The sequence below is a fragment of the Populus nigra genome, chromosome 6 (assembly GCF_951802175.1).
Source record: "Populus nigra chromosome 6, ddPopNigr1.1, whole genome shotgun sequence".
Taxonomy (NCBI): Eukaryota; Viridiplantae; Streptophyta; class Magnoliopsida; order Malpighiales; family Salicaceae; genus Populus; species Populus nigra.
The window spans coordinates 14,726,348-14,742,904 of NC_084857.1; the positions used below are offsets into that span (position 1 = coordinate 14,726,348).

At 36.1% G+C, this 16,557-nt stretch overlaps 2 protein-coding genes across 4 annotated transcripts; both read right to left on the minus strand.

Moving 5' to 3' along the window:
- Nucleotides 1-3,788: 3,788 nt before the first annotated feature.
- Nucleotides 3,789-10,374, minus strand: LOC133696216 (probable protein phosphatase 2C 14). Its single transcript, XM_062118330.1, is given in 6 exon segments — nucleotides 3,789-5,273; nucleotides 7,402-7,870; nucleotides 8,335-8,514; nucleotides 8,611-8,781; nucleotides 9,645-9,818; nucleotides 9,916-10,374. Coding segments are annotated over 6 exon segments (2,202 nt in total). The 5' UTR covers nucleotides 10,201-10,374; the 3' UTR covers nucleotides 3,789-4,350.
- A 577-nt stretch (nucleotides 10,375-10,951) lies between these two features.
- LOC133697695 (chloroplast sensor kinase, chloroplastic) lies at nucleotides 10,952-15,743 on the minus strand. 3 transcript variants are annotated; one of them, XM_062120429.1, is made up of 9 exons: nucleotides 15,120-15,743; nucleotides 14,854-15,021; nucleotides 14,231-14,536; nucleotides 13,626-13,691; nucleotides 13,436-13,504; nucleotides 13,253-13,345; nucleotides 12,707-12,930; nucleotides 12,168-12,441; nucleotides 10,952-11,494 (listed from the first exon to the last, which is right to left on the minus strand). In XM_062120429.1, the coding sequence occupies exons 1-9, from the start codon at nucleotides 15,708-15,710 to the stop codon at nucleotides 11,243-11,245; spliced, it is 2,043 nt and encodes a 680-aa protein (XP_061976413.1). In that variant the 5' UTR covers nucleotides 15,711-15,743; the 3' UTR covers nucleotides 10,952-11,242. The 3 variants fall into 3 exon arrangements, with proteins under 3 accessions (XP_061976413.1, XP_061976412.1, XP_061976414.1); XM_062120428.1 differs by having other exon boundaries at nucleotides 14,231-14,532; nucleotides 14,850-15,021; XM_062120430.1 differs by lacking the exon at nucleotides 10,952-11,494 and adding an exon at nucleotides 11,805-12,048.
- Between the last annotated feature and the right edge of the window lie 814 nt (nucleotides 15,744-16,557).

Sequence of the window (16,557 nt, forward strand, 5' to 3'; positions counted from 1 at the left end):
AAGGTCATATAGGGTTTCAGTTTTTCTATTTACAGATCTTGTATTTGAGGATGAGATACCAAAGTTTTAGCATCTTCAAGTGTTCTGGTGGAAAAGAAAATAACTAAATCTGTGCAAATTTCATTGCTAATCATCTAGTACTCCCTGCAAATCTTGCGTGCGTTGTAGGTTCGAATTCACCCAAACTTGTTGAGGAACACCATCTTTTCTTATCTTTTTAGCATACGTGGATTTGATCCTTGGACACCTTTTCAAGATTAGTTTTTTATATTTGTTTAATTTTTTATTATATTTTAAATTTAATAATTAGGTTGTATGAGTGTAATGTTTTATATATACTTGTATTGCCTTTATATAATATTATCTTTCTGATAAAAAAAACAAAAAAACTACATTTACCCACGTATTTCTAAATCATAAAATTGTTTTATGTCTTGTTTGTTTCCGGTAAAACATATTTCTATAAACTATTTTTTTTATTTTTTTTATATTTAGTAAACATATAAAAAGATAGTTAAAGGAAAATAAATTATGATCAAAGAAAAAATTAACCTACATCGCATAAAAGTGTTTTTTTTTTCATAAAAAAAAATATTTTTTTTCCTTTACAAAAATCATAACATCATCTCAAATGCGTTTCTCTCTCTCTCTAATCTCTTTACAATCTATGCTCTATTTATTGACTAGTTATTGAAATTAATAGAATAAGACCACATATCTTTTTCATGTAGTGTTAATTAAATCATTTTGCAAATATAAATTATTAGAAATAATTTTCCTTTTTCTTGAAAAATCTCATAGCTTTTCTTGTCAATCATATTAGAGAGTAATTTAAGCTTGTTTTGTGATTATAAATGAAGAAAATCAGTCCACTTTTATGGTTATAAAAGAAGAAATGCCCAAAACCTTCGTTAGGCCATCACCACATGAGGCTAGCATTAAACGTTGGCCATAATTTTTGTAATCTCTAGTTTTATAGCTTGCAGCCACTTAGAAAAATGACATTGAAGGTAGACTGGAAGGATCTTATTAACATACCTGAATTCATGTCAGCTCGAGGAGTTTTGCTTCTGCTGGCTGCTCTGGTAAATTGCTTGACACATTTAGTGGCAGCTGTCTTAAAAGTTGGTGAAAAGAACTCGCGTAGCACCAATATGCATGAATACTAAAACTTAATGAAATGGATGAGTTAGAGCCTCTCATATGTATCAATATGTTTTAAAATTTTAATTTTTAGTTTAAATTTATATTTAAAAGAGTTAAAATCACCCAGTATTCTTAGGTTTAGTAGAAACTAAGGCCTAAATAATATGAGTCTAATTTGCTTTCAAACTTAATATCATTAAGTTTAGTTAAGCGCTAAATTCAAGTAAATATGGTCTTACAAGCTATCAGACCCAACATCTTGGATTCAGCTACACATTGCGTCTAAGTACATATGAATTTGGTAAGCTATCAGATTCAATATTCTTAAGTTCAGTAATGCGTTGAGCCCAAGTACACATAGGTATAAGGAGCAGGTGAACTATCAACCCAACATCATTTGGGTTAGCAATGCACTAAGCCCACATACACATGAATTTTAGGAGTTGCCTAACACAACATCCTTGGGGTTGGCTATGCACTAAGTCTAGGTACATATGAGTCTGACAAGCTGCTAGACTCAACATCTTGGATTCAGTTACGCGCTGAGCTCAAGTAAATATGAGTTTGACGAGTTGTCAGACTTACTGCTCGTGGGCTTTGGTATCATACTAAGTTTAAGTGGATATGAGTCTGATAATCATTATAGGCCTCATGTTGGGTCATAAGTCTTCGTTTGTTTATTCTTATGACTTTTAATATAAAATATTAATGTCAAGAATACTTATCTCTCTATACTTCTAGGTGCATAGAAATCTCTTAAGAACCCATTATATTTTTATCGTCAATAATATTATGTAAGAGATATTTATCCCTCATCCCTTATTTAATGTTGTGTAAGAAATATTTATCTTTCATTAATACTATTAGAAAAAAATAACTCTTCAAACCCTCCATCCCCATAACATGACAAAGTTCAAGGATATAAATACCTCTTAAACCATTCAAGTAAATGATTTACAACTTATATTATCTAAGTATTCATAATTTTAATTCTCGGAGTATTTATCATTCAAAAACAAGAACAAACATTTTTTTTTTAGAATTTAAACTTTATTCTCTTATTTATTATAACCTCTTACTTAAAAGTCATTAACTTTATCATTTTATGGTCTATAAATCCCACCATAACAAATTGTTTTGCAGGTATTGAACTTTCTACACCAATCATTTACTTTCTAAACTCCAAAGACGATAAGTTTAACATGAACGTGTAATTACTTATCATCTAAACACTAAAAAATCTCATGAACTATTTTTACTTTTCTATAAATGTGTTTTGCTAGTGTATAACATGAATAATCCCTTTAACATAACATAAATTATATCATCTATTATCGCTATTATCTTTTAAATTTTACCATTGAGTTTCACAATAAATAGAAGAAGTTGACTTATCTTTTATATCATCTATTTTATTTTTAATTTTTTTAAAAAAATTAGTTAATCTAAATTAATCTATCTAATATGTAACTCAAATTTAATCTCAAGTCTAATTTAATATAAACAAAACTTGGGTTTGCTTTATATAACCTGCTGAATTTAATTGAAAGTAGAGTGTAAAAAGAATGGATCTCTAGTTCCCTTAATTGTTTCTTCGAATCACCAATTCTCTCGTACTTTTATATTAAACTTCTAAAGAAGTTTTTCGAAAAGTTAGAAAAGGGGGACATCTTTTCAGTTTTGGGACAACATGGTAACGAGAAATAGCTGTCAGCTGTTCTGCTGGGCCTGCTTCTATCCACCCAGAATGTAGCCTGTGTTTGGTAGTGCATGGTCCACCAACCAAGCCCAAACTATGTAGTGGCTCTTTATGCCTCTGAGGTTACATGCATTCACGTGGCATGTCTGCAATGAGCCAGACTGATCAGCACAGGAGGCGTTCTTTTTTGACATCTTTTTTATACTATTTGGAAAACGAAAGAACTAAATAAACAATCAAGTTAAAATTCAGACACAACAAGTGAAACTGAGCTTTACATGTAACCATGCTTATGAAACTGAATGGATGAAGACCAGCAATATTTGTTGCTTTTCATGGTAAGCACGACAAACACTAGCCAAAAAAGATGACACCCTTGATGTGATATTTCAATTTCTTTCGAGGACAAACGAATGGTGCTGAAAAAGATGTGTCAAAAGGAGTTGGCATGGCACAATTTTAATCAAATTAATATTAATCATGGAATATAATTCAAAATAAATGAGCATGATTGATTTTGACACACGCAAAGTAAAAGTATAATCATACATTTATACTCTTTTGAGAACATTAAACGGCATAGTATTATTAATTTTTGGTATAATTTGTAGCTAAAGCTTAAAACTATAAAACAAACAAGAAAATACCATTTTAATCGATGCAAAAACTAATACAAACCCTCTGGAGAGTCGTTAATGGTCGAATCATTCCTAGATAATGAATGTCTGGAAAAACCAAAGTTAGCAAGTTAAAAATTCCAAAATAATTTTATGAATATCGAATAACCCATGATGACCCATAACTCAAGCACTACAATTATTACTCATAACTCAGCACAAGCTTAAGTATAAATCCCTCTATTTAATATCAAACCTTTAATTCAAGAATCCAAGCAGTCTCTTAATTAAAGGATATAGTATTAAGTATTAAGAAAGCAACAACATTGAGAAAAAGGTAGCATTAAATTATCAAAGATTACAGTGCGCACATATATCTACAGAGCAGAGGCTCTTGATTAATTCGTTGCATGATTCTATCTCCATCAACTGCCTAGCATCCCAGGCATCATCTGCCTTGGCTGGACTCAGTCACTCACACATTCCTTCATGAAAACAGGGTTGACCCTTCTTGACACGCACTCATAGAAAAAGCAGGAAAGGAACCAAAAGTAGGGAAATTATTAGGCATTCATACATTATCCAATCTGGCCTGTCCATTCTTGTCTGCATAGCTACGACAGACTTCCAGCTTTAATTGGACCCGCTTGCTCTTCTCCAAGCCAACCTCTAACCAACCTCCCTCTCTGTGACATCTGCCTAGCGACCTCCCCTTCTTGGAGCTCAATCTAACTGATTACATTCCCATTCCAAAATGATCAGTGATAGATGTGACATCCTTCTTAATTTAATCCTGAGCTTGGAGATCATGGACAGATAATTTCAGGGCTGATATTATATTGGTGTTGATCATGCATGGTACTAGCTAGTAGGCAGCTTATGGATTCGTTATTCTTCTTTCCAAGCATGCAAAAACAAGCTAAAGCTGGATGACCCACCTGTATTATCATTCTCTAGTACTGAGCCGTAATTCTCTTCTTCTTGAGTCAACAACAATGATGGAGATGATGATGATGATGATGCAGAAACTGCCTTAAATATAAATAGACCTTGCCTTGGGCCTGAACCAAAGAGCCAGTCATGCACATCCCAATAAACATCCACTCTAGTGCTTTTATTCACGTGGATGGACTCATTTCCTCTAAACTTCCACTGAAGATGCTTTACAAGAATGGCTAGTTCCCCATCTACCTTTATCTCTAGTCGAGGATCAAACCGGTCACCAATAATATCGCTGCCACTGCTACCGCCATTGATGCATTCAATTGAAATCCCATGGAACTTTCCCTTCTCAATAAACTTAACTCTAGTCTTGAATCTCTTCTTGCCAAATACGTGTTCCTTCCTTGACACCAGCATCGGCTCAATAAGAGCAGGCCTACAGCCTGTCTTTCGGTAGGCATCTTTCTTTAAATCTCCAACAAGTAGAACCACCTCTTCTTCGCAGACAATAGCAACATAGTAGTCTGATTGTGGCTCCGTCTCCCCATTGAACTTTGCGGCCTTAAGGTCCCAGACCACATCAACAGCCCTACCATCTACTATGAATTGCTTTGAACCTTGTTTTCTCCAAAAGTTCCATGGCTTAAGCTCGACCTTGCACTGATGATGCTCGCTTCCATTCGTTGCTTGAACAGAAATAGACAAGCCATGCATCAAGAGATTCTTGCACCATGTAATGATGATCAAACGGCAGAGACCAGCTAACTTTGTTCGATACACAGACATAAACACACTCTGGCCTGACCTGGTTACATTAGCCCCTGGCTCAACAATTTGCCTCTCACCAGAGGAGAAGCAGGCAGGGAAACCTAATGAATCAGGCATGGTATATGCTCTCTATACACTACAAATAATAAGATAGAAACGGAGAATAGATTCAAATGCTTGATTAAACTAACTAGAGGGAGACAAGGTTCAAGAGATATGGGTTTGATCAAGATCTCTCAGTTTCACCTCAAGGTCTGTTCATGGATGCAACTGGTTAGTTGTTTTCTTAGAAGAATGTTAGATATCAAGACTCGAGAGATCGTCCTTACTGCTTCAATAACCAATTTCCAAACTCGCAGTTATTTTGAAGATAGAGGAGTAAGAAAGAAGGAAAAGCAACACATTTTATAAGCCATTATATACTACTCGTGCAAGCTTTTCAATCTCTCCCTTTTGCTTTTACTCCTTTCTGTTTCCAATCAACTTAACTTTTTCCCCGTTCTTAAAGTGGGTTTGGCTTCAATCATAGGTTTCTATCATATTTTTATTTTATGTATGGTAAAAAGGAAGAAAACCCTTTTCCTCACATTTGAGGCTTCTGATGAAAGTGTACTCCGTAAAGAACAGAAAAAGGTTGGTGTGGGGAAGAGGGTCAAGCTACTTTCAATATGGGAGCATGTGGGAGGAGTGAAAAGAGGCTGCTAAATAAGATGTGGAAATATATTTAGATTTTCCACACACACACACATATATATATATATATATATGTGTGTGTGGGGGGGGGGGGGGGGGGGGGGGCACGCGCACGCGCTTTTCTACCTCTTTACCTGTAGTTTTCCTTCAGTCATTAACTTCCCCGGAAGAGTTATTGCAGGAAATTAATTAGACAAGGAATCTAGATTCCAGAAACAACAAATGCTGAAAACCAGAGGGATCTAAGGCTGGCCCAGCTCTTGGTTGCCTCTCTACCTAGAAGACAAGCACGCAGAGAGCAAAGAAGCCTATATGATGCGTAAGGAGATAATTACTTGTCAAATTAGAATTTGAATAATAATTTCCAGACTAGAGAGCTTAATTCACCCTTATGCCTATATTATGAACTTGGGTAAGACCTGATCTGTCTCCAAGGCTCTCCTCTTGAACCTTATTAATTTCATCAAATAGGACTATTGTGATTTCTGAAAATAATTTCAAGCAAATTTTAGGCTTTTTGCATAACCAGGTGGAATCATGATACAAATTAATCCTTTTGGATTGATTTCATCTCCTTTTACATTGATTTCATTTACATAATACATACCATCAGTGTTTGTTACACTGGGGTCTGAAGCATGCTGTATGATCTTTCAGCCATACCTGGAAACAGAGTATCTGGCAGCATCCGCATCCTCATCCTCTGATCCCGCTACAAACAAAATGCTCAGACAAAAACTTCAAATTTGATCCTTTTGGATTGATTTCATCTCCTTTTACATTGATTTCATTTACATAATACATACCATCAGTGTTTGTTACACTGGGGTCTGAAGCATGCTGTATGATCTTTCAGCCATACCTGGAAACAGAGTATCTGGCAGCATCCGCATCCTCATCCTCTGATCCCGCTACAAACAAAATGCTCAGACAAAAACTTCAAATTTGATCCTTTTGGATTGATTTCATCTCCTTTTGATTTCATTTACATAATACATACCATCAGTGTTTGTTACACTGGGGTCTGAAGCATGCTGTATGATCTTTCAGCCATACCTGGAAACAGAGTATCTGGCAGCATCCGCATCCTCTGATCCCGTTACAAACAAAATGCTCGGAGAAACACTTTAAATTTTATTAATGTAAATGGTGATCTGAAACAGACCCTGAGAATATTGAAAATTCCAAATGGCTCATCCTAATTCATGGCAGTACAATTAACTCGTTTATTAGACAGCAAGATTGGTGGCCCCGAAAAAAGCATCAATATCAGTTGCTAGCATACCATCACAAGAAGTTCAACTGAGCTGGAAAGCAGATGGAAGATAAAGACTGAGCTGGAAAGCAGATGGAAGATAAAGGAAAATACTAATGGAACTTGCTGCCTCATTAGCAGTTCAAAGATACTTCAATTTTCTATATGGACTTTTACAATTAGGAGTCTCAAACCTAGGCAGCGCACTTGCAAGGTTGCAGGTGTTATAGCTAATAATCTAGATTTCGTAGGAAGCAACACAGTAGGTTCTATTAGCCCACAAGATCAACTGCTATGTCTGAAATGATGCAAATCAATTATCATTACTGTAATGTCATCCAAACTACCCCTACTCACAGCAAGGTTCACAAGCTCCTTACAAGCATTCTCAAGCACCACAGAGGCAGATCTCTTCTTGTACCAACTATTTTCTTTAATAGGAGACTCAGTCTTGATGTTTATTCGCTTGACCAATGAAATTTTTCTTGACTTTGTTGGAGGACTTTCATTTTCACATGCAAAATCATCTTCATTGTCTTTCCAGCTGCAAGCCGCCTTCTTATAGCTTGGTGAGTGTCTGGACTCTTTTTGTTGCTTGACAAGTGAAATCCGCCGCAACTTAGATGAAGGGCTTACATTTACACAACCATAATCAATATCATTATCTTCTGGAATATCTCCTGTGGTTCCCACATTCATCTCAGCCATACACAATGATTTTACCATGTCAACAGCTTCTTGGTTCCCAACCTAGGGCACAAATTACCAAAAATGAGTTAACAGCCACATAATTCCATAAATCAAGCAATGAAGTCAATGCCCTCATAAACCATACAAATGTCAACTCTGTCTGTCAACTTCAAGATGCACTACTGGACCTTAATGTTGCAAAAGTAGAGAAAAGGTGCTCAACCCTGTAAGAGATGGTTTTATACTAGTAATTGAGATTAAAGCGGGCTTCAATTTTCACAGTTAGTAGGTTAGGTCCAAACTTAAATGAGTGATTATTAAGTAAAAATTTCAATCCCATAATTTCATGCATTTGAAATGACAAAGCATATTATTTTACCCAGAGTTCACAAGCAAAAAGAAATGAATTTAACAAACGAAGCAAAGGATAGAATAAAACAATTTTCCATTACCAATATTTATGAGTTAAATCCAAGATCAAAGTTCATGCATAGAGTTTCCACAATGAGCATTGGCCATCTCACCTCATCCCACAGTCCATCAGAAGCTAAGACGAGAAATTCCATGTCCGGACTCAGCTTCAGGATCTTTGTATCCGGCTCAGCCAGTACCCAGTCCTTCAGATGAGCATCTCCAATGCTTCTAGAAACAGAAAGTATCCCATGAACTCTCCATGCACCTCGATGAATCTCAACATATCCTCCCTGTATCACATTATTAATGAATATCACAAGTAATCCACAACCCCTTTCAAGCACTGCTGTATATACTACCATGTTTCGCCATGGTATAAACCATACCTTATCCTCTATCCTTTTACGTTCATCCTCCCGTGCTGCTCTATGATCTTCTGTAAGGGCTTCAGCTACTCCTCCTCTACAAAGAACAGCTCTACAGTCTCCTAAGTTTGAGATAACAACCTCCTGCCCTTCAATTAAGGCTGTGACACAGCAAACACCACTGACTAAACCCTGCATTATTGACAATATACAGCCATTCTTCTACAGTTGATCAAGAAAGATAATTGGAGTGGTAAAAAAGAAGAAGATGGATTATTGTTGCACTTGTACCAGTCTACTCCCTTCTTTTTCAAGTAATATACACAGCAGGATATATATAAAGATGGGATAGAAGGACGATGTCCAAATGCAATCTCAATAAAGAAAAATATTTATCATCACAAACAAATTGCCTTCAGCTTCACATTTAGTCTTTTGAACAACCAGTCATACCCTCAAGTTAGTTGATTCACCATTCAAAACCAGTTTTGTAAGCCTTAATCAGATAGAATCAATTATGAAATCCATAAATAGGATTGGTGTAGCCAGTACTCCAATGGTCGGTGTAAAGCTTAGCTGAGCCTGACATCTGAGTAGACTACTTATAATCAAGTCCTTGAAGGTTTTAGGGAGTTAGACTGACAATGAAATCACAGAATTCTGCATCACGACACACAAGACTTACATCCAGTTTAGAATGAAGAATTAGGACTTCCAAATAATTAAGACTGATATAAAATTAAGTCAAGTTGCACATAATCTCTTGTTGCTCACAAATTATTCTTTTTCAGTCAATTATCTTTCTCCAAACTATAAATAGCAGCAGCTTTTGTGGACCAAGAAAACCCAATAATCTGCAGCTTCCCAATTATGGACAAGTATAGTCAAAATTCTAATTAAAATAGTTTACCTGCGTTATAAGCTAGAAGCAACAGTTGACACAAAATTTCAAATGCATTCCAATTTGCAAGAAGAATTAATATCATCAAACATTAAAATTTACAGATTTCCAACGATTAGTGAACAAGAAAGAAAGAGTAAAGGGATGATGATACCTGTTTCAAGAAATCCTGGTCAGTTTTCAAATACCCAGCTTTAACAGCTTCCTCTTTGGAAACATTCCCTGCATCAAAATTCACCATCTTTTCAAGAATATTTACGTGCAAATTCTCTGCAACAAACTCCACTGCCTTTTTGCCCCCATGCCCATCATAAACTCCAAAAAATCCCTACACATTACATTACCCAAAAACAAAAATCAGAAAAAGAATATATAAATATCAAGTTGGAAAGCCGAGAAAATCCAGTAGTAAGAGAGAGTATTACTTGGTTTGAGTTGCCATGCAAGCAAGAAACAATCTTGTGGGTATCTTCCATGAATTTTTTCTTGCCTTTGATAGCAGAAACACCAACACCATTCCCACTGAAAGAAAGGGCAGTGTTCCTGGGAGTGAGTTCTTGGAAACGGTGTTTCGTACTGGTATGACTATTAACAGTGTGGATTTCTTGGAGCACATTTGGGATCTCAATCATGGGCGGTCTCTTTCGCTTCAAAGAACTACAAGCAGCAGCTATAGCTAATGATGATTCCTTGGTGGGTTTCTTGTCCATTTCTGCCTGCAACAGTTAGGTAGAGAGAAAGAGAGAAGAAGAGTTGGGCTGCCTTCAACGGCTATAAAAAAATAAAAAAGAAACGGAGAGAAATGGGAAGGATTTTGGGACTTGGGAGTCAAAAGTAAAATGGAGAAGGTGGGTCAAAAAATCAAAAGAAAATATTTTTTGGGTTTGAGCCGTTAGAGGTAAATAATGGTCAAGACTTTGAATGTGTACTTAGTTGGACTTGGAGGGAAATGAATGTGAGTCTAGTTTTGGATCCAGTTAGGGCACCCTTAGATGAGAATTCCAATTTGGTTTTCGTTAATCCATGCCTCTTTTGTCAGTGATTTTCTTTTTTCTTTATCTCAAAACACTTATATTGTAAATATAGATGCATCACACACGTTATTTGATCCAGAGCTTGAGAATTTCTCCAAATTTTTGATTGTTTTTCTTTGTTCTTTTATTGTTTTAATTTCAAAAAATAAAAAAATATTTTTTAAATATATTTTCAACAACCTAAAACACCGTGATTGGAAGGAAGGGTCGGGGAGTCGTACGAAGTACATAACATCCATTGTCGTACTCTTCTTCCTTGGTAATAATGACCACAGTTCCAACTAGTTTGACCAAATGAAACTATTTCTGAGTTATCAGACCAGAGGCCGGCAGCTAACAGAACAGAGATTACAGGCCTCCTAAACACAAACTCCAGATTTTCCAAATTTATCAGCTGCGACATGCTATGGAATCAATGGAGTTCAAATAAAATCTAAGACTTGAACGCTTTTTATATACAATCAACTGCATATACGGCAAATCTATACACCAGTTCATGTTTCGGACCATGAATGAACTGAAAGAAGTTCCAACTCCTTTGACCATGACCACCTTGTTATATCTATAATTTGTAACTTTTTTTTTTTGGGGAGGGGGGGTGTTCACACTGGATCCGGCAAAGACCCCAAAATTACAAAATAAATCATCTAGCATACAAACCCCTTTCTTAATTTCAGGGCAAGTATCCAATCTTGCCACTATCAAAGCCATTTTATTGCTAAGCTTCGTGAGCAAGGTCATTTTGATCGGACGAGGCAAAAGAAGGAAGCCAGAGTTCTATCCTGGTTCCCCCAGTTCCAAGGGCTGCGTCTGAGACTCGAGGTGATATGACACGAACCACACAACCATAATTCTCAAGTATCTCACGAGCAACAGTCAGCCCAGCAACAAAATTCCATGTCATGTTGTCTTCGACCATGTTTTCTGAGAAGAGCTCTGCTCCAAATGGTATAAGCGAACGCATCTGGGTCTGCATCCACATTCACAGGCAAATCACTTAAATCCAATCAACAACACAGGCTGTATTTCAAGCACAATTGAAAAAGGTGCTCTGTGAGCAATGACATGATTTTGTCCATTTCTTTTCTCACATTTTTCAAGTAAGTATCCACATGGAAGGTGTTTCTCGTGAGACATTACGTTGTAACATTTAGAAAATGAAAGAAGAAAAAAAAAAAAAGAGCAGCCACATTGTATACAGACAATGCAAGAAAATTTTGATTCAAAAAAGACAGTTCTAAAATCAACAAACCAATTATGTGGGCTATAAGAGTTGGGAATGCATGCAAAGAAAAATATTTTTTGCATGATGAACACTTGACATTGTTAGGATCCCAGTTAATGCATAGCAACTAAATACTAGAAAGTGTGTTGAACCACTTTCTAAATTAAAACCAGAAAATTGCAATTGACCTTTGCTTTGCTATCCTTCCAATTTATTCTGAAGTACACTTATTTGGTATCATTCTTTTGATATGCCTCCCATCCTTCCATAAGCAACTTTATAAGGATTCAATATGTGCACTGTTTGGTATGTCAAAGCATCACAACCCCATGAAGTGAACAAATAAAGAGAATCCAAGAGATTCACAATCACTAATTTGAATAAAGAAAATGTACTTGGAGTGAAAGTGGACCGTTACCATGTAGTGCATATCAGGGCCATCATCGTCAATAACTACAAGAGCACCACCTGCTGGTGCTCCAGTAGATACAATTTCAACTTTGCCACCAACATGTGTACGCAATAATGCACCCTCAATTAAATTGCTCAGAGCCTGGCGTAAAGCTGGTTCTTCTATGGCAACTTGCAGAGATTGAGAAAGTTCACTGAGTTCTAGAATGCGTTGCTGCTTATTGGCAAGAGGTATCGCTGCCTCAACCAAATCTGACAGCACCTCAGAAACATTGCATGGTCTTCCTGACACATGACAAGCATAAGATAGAGGATTTTTTTTTCCAAATTTAAAGGCAAGGATGAAACAAAACTTGGGTAGATTTAGATTTCAAATGCTCCCCCCACCGCCAAAATACAAATAAACAGACGTGCAACCAAATAGAAAATAGAAACTTTATTGTTAGCATTGGATCTCGTGTCACATTTCTTAATGTTCAGAGCCAATTCAAATACTATCAACATGTATCACTCAAGTTGAGGATTTAATGCAAGGCTAGAACCTACCGTATTCCATGTTGTTGTAGAGGAGAAAGAGCCAAAGGTGGCATGGGCATCTCCATGTCCTTGGATGCAGGATTTAGAAAACGTGGTTTGCCAGGAGTTTGCAACTTATCGCTGCTATCATTCAAGAAGTCTTCTGGTAATTGAGATCTCATTGACTCTGGATGGGCATAAGCTGAATTGTGAATTTTCTTTAATGTCTCTCCATTGTACCGCAGTATATTGGCCTATAAAATCACAAAAGAGAAATTTAGTTTTTCAAACTCCACAATTTCTACACCATCAGCAATCTCACTATGAATTTGTAACTCCAACTACAATAGGCTGTGAAACTTAGAGACAATTCAACGCAATGTAAAGTGAAACTATACATCAAAACCAATGGCATTTATAGGAAAGAAGTAACTAACCAAATAATCCTCAATAGAAAACAACCATTTTGGGAAAAGAAAAATTGTACTTTGGAAGAATGCTAAAACAAAATTCACAAGGCATAGACTGTGCACACCACACACACACTCAAAAGAGAGAGCGAGAGAGAGATAGTGCCTTTGTCAAGTAAACAGCATCCTGGAGTTCTTGAAGGGCATCTCTCATACTATCACCTTGAACAATTATGTCTTCAACAATGTCATAAGCAATCTGCAAGAATATAACTTGTTCACATGTATATAACATCAAAAGGAAAGGGAAAAAAATTAATTAAAAATCCAGGACAACATAAAAGCATACCTCGCTTCTCTTCGTGTGAATTGATAACATTTTACTTAAAGTTCTAATGCTAGAGAGAGGACCACGAATCTGTGAGAATTTTCAGTCAAAAGGAACCACCAGTACATTTCTGTGAGAATTTACTATTTGATTTCCAAAATTAAAATGTAGAAAAGAAATATTGCAAGATAACTGGAAAACTACAGTTTACCTGCTCAACCAGAGTAGTCATTCTGACATTATTTTGCCATGAAGATTGCTGAAGTAACAATGCTTTCTGTGGAACCAATAAGTGAATAAGCCAAACTATTGATAAATTCAGATGAAATAACAAACAAGAGCATCATATACCTAACACGCCAATTAGAAAAACCACCTTTGTCCACAAAGAACAACCAAAAACACAAGATAATGCGGAGGGCCAATAAACAAGGATAACCAAATCTGAGTGAAAGCAAATGAAGGGACCATTAACAAACTACTAGAATTGAGCTTAAAAATATCTAGAGGAATCTGAAAAACTAAAAATAATTTTTATCATGCCAATGCTGTCGGTCCTGCACTTGTACGTGGATTAATTATAACACATAAAATTCAAATACCGCAGTTTAAAGGTAGGCTAGAATACATCCATGAAAAAGAATAAGCATTTAAGATAGTCCATCAAAGGCAAATTAAAAGCTTAGCATTAGGGCGTGCATCTTTTAGTATCTGAAAATGAAGAGATATACAAATGGATTTCCATGCATATAGAAAAACCAATATTTGCAAGCTGATTTAAAATAACAGTGGAGTCAGAAAAACAATGGAAGCTACCTGATCCATAACATAAGCCATGGCTAGAGTATGTGAAATATTAATAGCATTCAATCTCTGCTCAGCTGTAAAGTTAAACATCCTCAATGGCTCATCATTTAAAGTCTGGATGCTCCACGATTTTGATTTTTTAAAGGAGGCAGAAGGCGAAGCATAGGCTTCCTCTGGAGAAATCAAATCACTTTCCCCATTTGCACATGGTATGTCCATTTCCATCATCGGTAGCTCAGCAACCAAGAACCCAACAACAAAAGGGTGCTTTACCATTGGAAACACAACAGCTCTATGCTCAGCCACGCATTCTGCCTACAAAAAGTACAAATCAACATTTACCCTAAACAATAAGGGAAATGTTTAGCACCCCTTGATGCTGCAGCAACTTTCGGTCACGCTGCAATAACTTACCGATTCATGTTGAACCTGCGAAATGTTACTGCAGAATGACCAAAATTACTGCTACGATTCATAAAAGCTACTGCAGAATCAGGGGATGGCAGCTATGGGCGTTGCCACCCACCCGTGTAGCCACGAATCATTGTCCAAAACAATAATGAACAGTCATTGATTAAGATACAAATTATTAGTTAATTTTTTTAAAAAAAAAAAAGAAGAAGACAACCTACTTGTTTACTAGAAAATGCAGCTTCTGCAGCACGTAATCCAGTTGGGATATTGAAATTTGCGACTAATATCACAATATCTGATGCTGATGCATTCACTCCGGGATATGACGTCACTCGACGGAGCTCTAAACGGTCCATTACATAACTACCTGCTGGCCTCACATAAACCTGCAAAATTAGTTAAAAAATAAATTAGAAATAATAAATAATCAGCCAATATTATGCAAAGGAAATGAATATTAATGGAGGAGTAAAACAGGACAGACGGAGAGAATAGCGTCGGGATCGACGATTCTGTGAAAGAGGTCGAGTTGTTGGACGCAAAGTCTCTGAAAATCAGGGCTGGGTAGCACCAATTTGGTCTTGTTGTTGTTGTGACCCTTCTCTATTTTCTGTACAAACTCCACTGGTGAACTAGAACCACTTCGAATAGCAGAAGCAACGGCGGATGCCGACGACACCAACCCCGATCCTCCTCCAGCTTCCTCATCGTCATCTGAGAGCGAGTGTGTCACGTGATGGATAGGATTTTCGAGATTGCCGTTGCTGGCGGTTAGGGAAGAGGCAGAGGGGGCTCGTAGGAGTGGCTTGAGGGTGGTGGCGGTGGAGAGGAGGTTAGTAGCAGTAGCAGATGAAGTGGAAGTGGAAGTGAGAGTGTGATTGCGGAGGAGGAGAAGAGAGTTTGAGCTTGAGCGAGGGATTGCGGAGAGGAGCATTGCGGTTTGCTTGTTCCTTTCTTCGGGATTATTGGGACCGTTGTCGTTCGTTGCTATTGCTGGAAGCTTGGAATTTGGAAGTGAGAGTGGATGGACGGACGGATAGACGGAAGGATGTATGGACGGACGGATGGCCAACATTCTGTTGGGAAAAGGATATTTTTATCCCTCAATTTTCACCCAGTTCTCAATTGGGTCTACAAACAAAAAACAAAAACAACTTTTTCAATTAGGTTTTCATCAATTGGACATTTCCGTCTTAATCCTTGCCCTGATTTTTTTTTTCCTTTAATTCTAAGAAATGAAGGCGCGTGCAAATGCTGCTAGAGTCAGGACTCGTCTAGCCTAAAAGCTGAGGGAGAAGGGATTTAGACTTGGGCTATGATCCGTATTGTTCTGCCTATTATTTTTTAAAATATTTTATTTTTATAAATATATTAAAATAACATTTTTTTATTTTTTTAAATTTATTTTTAATATTAAAAAATTATTTTAATTAAAAACATAAATAAATATCTTTTTATAAAATAATATTTATACCGCCTTTCCAAATATTACCTCTCTAAAATTTAATACACTTTTTATTTATTAAATAAGAAATGTGTCATATCAATTAACAATGAAGCTATTTGCCATATTAAATGAATCTTGTATAAACCTTGTTTATTTTTATATTTTAAAAGTATTTTAAAAAAATTAAAATTTTTTATTTTTTTATTTTAAATTAATATTTTTTTAGTATTTTCAAATTATTTTGATGTTTTGATGTTAAAAATAATTTTTAAAAATAAAAAATATTATTTTAATATAATTTCAAGTAAAAAATATTTTAAAAATTAATCATAAATATACTTTAAAAGAGGCTATACTGAATTTGCTGGTTGAAAGTAGTGAAATCACTCTCTTGCCCATAAAGTGGTAAAAGTTTGACAATTTTGTATCAAAACCATAGTTTTGAAACCCGACCTGGTCAAGTGATCGGGTCAAG

Bases quoted from the DNA above. Each gene is read 5' to 3' on its own strand.
- LOC133697695 (XM_062120429.1), bottom strand. From the start codon at position 15,710: ATGTTGGCCATCCGTCCGTCCATACATCCTTCCGTCTATCCGTCCGTC. The intron at 12,442-12,706 runs GTAGGTTCTAGC...TGTGTCAGGAAG, and splicing joins CTACAACAACATGGAATACG to ACCATGCAATGTTTCTGAGG. The intron at 11,495-12,167 runs GTAACGGTCCAC...ATGTGGATGCAG, and splicing joins GCCCTGATATGCACTACATG to ACCCAGATGCGTTCGCTTAT.